General features: G+C 39.7%; 1 protein-coding gene across 1 annotated transcript; it reads left to right on the top strand.

Moving 5' to 3' along the window:
• The first annotated feature begins 3,086 nt into the window (after window positions 1-3,086).
• LOC130987948 (probable inactive receptor kinase At1g48480) lies at window positions 3,087-5,927 on the top strand. Its single transcript, XM_057911663.1, has 2 exons — window positions 3,087-4,679; window positions 5,204-5,927. Exons 1-2 carry the CDS (start codon window positions 3,362-3,364, stop codon window positions 5,812-5,814), a joined length of 1,929 nt encoding a protein of 642 aa, XP_057767646.1. The 5' UTR covers window positions 3,087-3,361; the 3' UTR covers window positions 5,815-5,927.

The following is a 5,927-nucleotide window of genomic DNA, read 5'->3' as shown; positions in this document are numbered from 1 at the left end:
TAGCAAAGTGAAAATAAATTCATGCCAAAAAGGGTGAATAATTGGGGTGTAAAAATCCCATCATCACCCTCCCTTTATTTTCAATTTTCATTGCCCTTTTCTTGTACCAGTGGAAGCCCACTACTATTTATTTCACATTCTCATTGTAAAAAGTGTTTGATTTATTAGATAAAATTTAGTTTCATAGTATGTTAGTATTTTATTGTGTGGATTCAATTTAAAATTTAGTTTAAGGACATTGTCACGTAGTTTGCCTTATCTCATGCGTCTTAGTCTCCCTCTATCATAAAATTGATCATGCATTGTGCCAATTCAATCTCAAATAAACTCGAGCAAATTTTATTTGAGTAATATTGAAATTTCGAAAATTTTGTCATTTTCAAGATTTCTTTTTTCCATTTTTTACTCGTATAGTTGTATGCTTGTATAGATGATTTTTTTTTCCGATGTTTTTTGTATTACTTTTTTGCAATAAATATTTTAATGAGGCTTGACTCTTGAATTTTCGATTTGTATTTCCTAATGATTTTTATGTTTTTTTCTCTTTCATTAATAAGATACTCCCTCCGTTCCATTGATCTTATTCAGTTTTTCTTTTTGGATTGTCCCATTAATCTTGTCTTGTTTCTATTTTTGGTAATGATTTACACTATAAACAATATGGCCACATATATTTACACACTTTTACTATATTAATTTAACTCTTTTTAATAATCGTGTCCAAAATTACGGCAGCTGGTAAAGTATTTCAAATTGATTAGTGATCACAAGTTTGATTTATATCCGAAATTCAATGACCTCGTGAGATGTTACTACTTGAAAATTGGGCTTACGCAATTGGAAATACTATTCACGCAAAAGTAGAAAAATTATACTGTTCGTAGATAGAATTGAACCAAAGACCTCTTTACAAATAGGAGGCGTGAGAAAACTATACGGCTCGCAGACGGGAATCACGGGATTGAAACTAAAACCTCTTACGAATGAGAATCTTTTAGTACCTCAACTTTGCCATTTGAGTTATGCCTCATTGTATTAGAAATGTTTTTCTTATAATAAACTATACTTAGTGTGTTGATATTGTGATTTGTGAGTTGAAGTCATTTCTTTCCATTCACTCTGAATGTTTGTAAATTATACTTGATAAAAAGATATATCATATTAATATGTAATTAGGAGCAAAGTATAAACACTCGCGTAGTTTGGAAAAATAAATTGAATGTACAAAAAAAATTAAATCATATTGTTATCTTTAATTCTGAAAACTGAGAGTAGATAAATGGATGTCCACAATTAATTTTCATGTGGAACAATAATTCTATATACAATAATATTTTTTTATATATAATAATGCAATTTATATATTACAATAATGCATTTGGATGATAATACATTTTTTAATAGTATAATAATACATCAATTTTGCTTTTACAAATTAATTTATAACAATCATAAATGATAGAATGACCAACGATTCATGATAAAATTGTTATGAAATAAATTCATTAATTGAACTTAAACATTGTACTATTATCAATTTACTATACTAAAATTGACACAAAACCTTTATTTATTAGACTATATCTTTAAAGGCAATAAAATATGTGGTGTTCCCTATAAAAATAAACTGACAAATTCCACATTTTTCATTATTCCATAACGTCCAAGGATTTTTTTGTATTACCAATAAGTTCTGTGACCAAAAAAGAAAAAGGCAACAGATAATAAAACAATAAATTATTCAACTAAAACTGAACTGTTTTTTTATATTACTACTACTTTTTCCAGGCTACTTTCTATCTGTAAGTTGACCATATCTGTACATAGCTAGGGTTTCTTCACTCACTTTTACTCCCACCTCGTATATGTATGTATTATACATACAATTATTGTAATTTTTGATTTATTAATATTCAAATTGGTTAAAATGGTGGCCATAAATTATGTCAATTTGTATATATTTATAAGGGGATATCTATGATATATTTACATAAATACAAAACATTCATATCGAAATAAATTTAGTTGAATGTCAGAGCTGAAAGTGCTAAAATGTACTCCCTTCGTCCTACTTCAAATGTCTCAAAATTATAGGAGAAATCTTATAGGTTTAAGACATTTGAAGTGAGATGGAGTGAGGTATACAATAATAGAATTTGTATAGAGTATGAGTAACTTTAGTTAGCTTTGATTTTTTTTTTCTTCTATAAATTAATAAATAAAATTAAAAACAACGCTACAATATACTCGAACCCCTCACCTCACTAGAATGTGCATTGTTTCCAAAATTTTATAGCAAAATATATATTAGTATCAAATTTTATAAACCACAATACTAAAATAAAAATTTAAGTATCTCTTGATAATCTACTTTTTCTCTCTCTCAAATGTCCTCATTTCAAGTTGGTTATGTATGCAAATTTTCTAAAGTAATTTTTCCTCAAAAAAAAAAAAAATTAAAGTAATTCATAGCAGACAATTAAATCTACTTAACTTTAGTCATATGTTATCATGATAACTTAAATTATATACAAGAAATAGAATGTAAAGGATTATGTAATTATTTATTGTTAATAAATGTTTGTTCTGTTTTAGAAAAGAAATTGAAGATATAGTCAAAACTTCATTCATATCAAACAAATATTACCTATATAGAGGTGAGCTACAATATTGAATCATCTTTTTAAATTTTAAGAAATAGTACTATTGAAACATGTCATTAATTTACAACGAATTTTAAATTTTAAAACAAAATTTAAAATTTCATAACATGCATACTAAATGAGTCTAAAATATATATATATATATATATATATGTATATATATATATATATATATACCAAAATGAAAATACAATCTTTACCATGAAGTAGAATAGCAAAATCAGTGTGCTACAAATCACTAATTTATTAAAAAATTATTTAAATTCGTACCGAAAAGAAATTGGGCTTACCTGAGGCCGAGAGTAATTATTTTGTGAGGTCTATTAGAGTTACCAAGAATTTAGCAGTTCTATTAAACCATGAATTTAGGAGCATGTGAATATGTGACTATTATAAATTGATTGTAGATATATTTGGTATCTACTAACCAATGAATCTATTATATAAATAAATTGTTTTTTTCTCTCTCCCTCTCTATAGAGTACCCTCATTCCCAGCCTGGATCCCTCTCTCTCTATCTCTACCTGTGCCACTCTCTCTCTCTCTCACACACACACACAAATATACCAGAGCAGAGAACACGCAGATATACATACACACACACACACATTCATAGTGTCAGTCACACCTCGAGTGATTCCTCCACCCCATAAGTCGCCCCCTTTCTCTCTCTCTCTCTCCCTCACACACACTCGACAATGGCGACTGCACAGCTCCCAGCAATGGTGCTGCTCCTCGTCGTCCTCGTCTCCGCCGCCAGCGGCGCAGATCTCTCCAGCGACCGCGCCGCCCTCTTAGCCCTCCGGTCGGCGGTGGGGGGGCGCACCCTCTTCTGGAACACCACCGCCAGCAGCCCATGCAACTGGGCCGGCGTCCTCTGCGAAGACAACCGCGTCACCGTCCTTCGCCTCCCCGCCGCCTCCCTCTTCGGCGCCCTCCCCGCCTCCGCCCTCTCCAACCTCACCGCCCTCCGCACCCTCAGCCTCCGCCTCAACCACCTCTCCGGCCCCCTCCCCCCCGACCTCTCTTCACTCTCCCAGCTCCGCAACCTCTACCTCCAGGGCAACCACTTCTCCGGCCCCACCCCGCCATCCCTCTTCTCCCTCCACGCCCTAGTCAGACTCAATCTCGCCGACAACAATTTCTCCGGCACAATTCCCTCCGCCTTCAACAATCTGACCCGCCTCCGCACCCTTTTCTTGGAGAATAATCGCTTCGCCGGAAATCTCCCCGACATTGACCTCCCAAATCTCGACCAATTCAACGTCTCTTTCAATAACCTAAACGGCTCCGTTCCGAAAGGGCTCGTGCGCAAATCGAAGGACTCGTTTCTCGGCACTTCGCTCTGCGGGAAGCCTCTGGATACGGTCTGCGCCGACAATGCCGGCCAAACTCCGTCTATCGCCGCCGAGCCCACCACTGGGGGGAAGAAGAAGAAGAAGCTCTCCGGCGGCGCCATTGCCGGAATTGCGATTGGATCTGTCCTCGGGCTACTTCTCCTGCTCTTGCTACTGCTTGTCCTGTGTAGGAAGCGGAGCGGGAAGAAGGCGCGCTCAGTCGACGTCGCGGCGTTCAAGAATCAAGAAAACGAGACCGCCGCCGCCGCCCAGAAGCCCGCCGCCGCCGCCGCGGGGGAGGCGGTGGAGACCGCGAATGGGGTCGCGAAGAGCAACAGCGAGAGCAATGCGGCTGTGAATGCGAAGAAGCTGGTTTTCTTCGGTGGCGCGGCGAGGGTATTCGATTTGGAGGAGCTGCTGAGGGCGTCGGCGGAGGTGTTGGGGAAGGGGACGTTTGGAACGGCGTACAAGGCGGTGCTGGAGGTGGGAACGGTGGTGGCTGTGAAGAGGCTCAAGGATGTCACCATTTCGGAGAAGGAATTCAAGGACAAGATTGAGAGTGTTGGAGCTATGGATCATCACAATTTGGTGCCTCTTAGAGCTTACTACTATAGTAGGGAGGAGAAGCTTCTTGTCTATGACTATATGCCAATGGGAAGCCTCTCTGCACTCTTACATGGTCAGTTTCCATTTTTTGCAATTCTTCTTGATGCATTGTGATTGTTATTTGTTTACTCATCTGATTCAAGAAAATGAGGATTCTTTAATTTCATTGATGTCATAGTTTTTATGGTCTAATTTGGGATAAAAGTTGTGTAATCCAATTAGGGTTCATCAGTCCCCAATTGGGGTTCATTAATCCCTAACTTGGGTTTACTTGAATTATTTGATTGAGATGGTGATGTGTGTTTTAGTGCAGCTGTATAGTGTGTGCTGATATAATCATCAAAATTTAAGTGTCAACTTGCTTTAGGTGGAGTTGGTGAGATAATTACCTCTTGCTGCTGCTGTCTTGCAATCTAAATATTGTGTGACCTAACTACCTTTTAATATTAGTCATTGATTGTTTGAGGTGGTGATTAGATTAATTTGTTATTTGTGGTTGTTCTTCAACAATGCCTGTAGCATATGCAATCCAGATTGTTTGAAAACTAGAACTGTTTGATTGGTGATGGCAAAATCTTGGTGGCTGTTGTTGATCAGGAAACAAGGGAGGCGGCCGGACGCCGTTGAACTGGGAGATGAGGTCCGGCATCGCCCTCGGAGCTGCACGAGGCATCGAATACCTCCACCTGCAAGGCCCCGGCGTCTCCCACGGCAACATCAAGTCGTCCAACATCCTCCTCACCAAGTCACACGACGCGCGCGTCTCAGACTTCGGCCTCAGCCATCTGGTCGGGCCCCCGTCCTCCCCTACCCGCGTGGCTGGCTACCGCGCCCCGGAGGTGACCGATCCCCGCAGGGTCTCCCAGCAGGCCGACGTCTACAGCTTCGGCGTCCTCCTGCTGGAGCTGCTCACGGGGAAGGCGCCCACGCACGCCCTCCTGAACGAGGACGGGGTGGACCTGCCGCGGTGGGTGCAGTCCGTGGTCCGGGAGGAGTGGACCTCCGAGGTGTTCGACCTCGAGCTCCTCCGCCACCACAACCTCGAGGAGGAGATGGTGCAGCTCCTCCAGCTCGGGATCGACTGCACGGCTCAGTACCCCGACAACCGCCCCTCGATCTCTCAGGTCGCCGCCCGCATCGAGGAGCTCCGCTCCTCGAGCTTGACAGGATTTCAAGAACAGCCCGATCAAGTGAGCGAAACAGATTGATTGATTCTAGTTGAGAAAAAATAGCATCAACAATTTTTAATGAATCTTGATCTCTGCTTGAACTAGTTGTACTCGTTTGTTAAATTTGGGCTCATAATTCTTGTTTGTCATCA

This window comes from Salvia miltiorrhiza, chromosome 6 (assembly GCF_028751815.1).
Source record: "Salvia miltiorrhiza cultivar Shanhuang (shh) chromosome 6, IMPLAD_Smil_shh, whole genome shotgun sequence".
Classification (NCBI taxonomy): domain Eukaryota; kingdom Viridiplantae; phylum Streptophyta; class Magnoliopsida; order Lamiales; family Lamiaceae; genus Salvia; species Salvia miltiorrhiza.
This window is presented reverse-complemented; position numbering and strand designations above follow the sequence as displayed.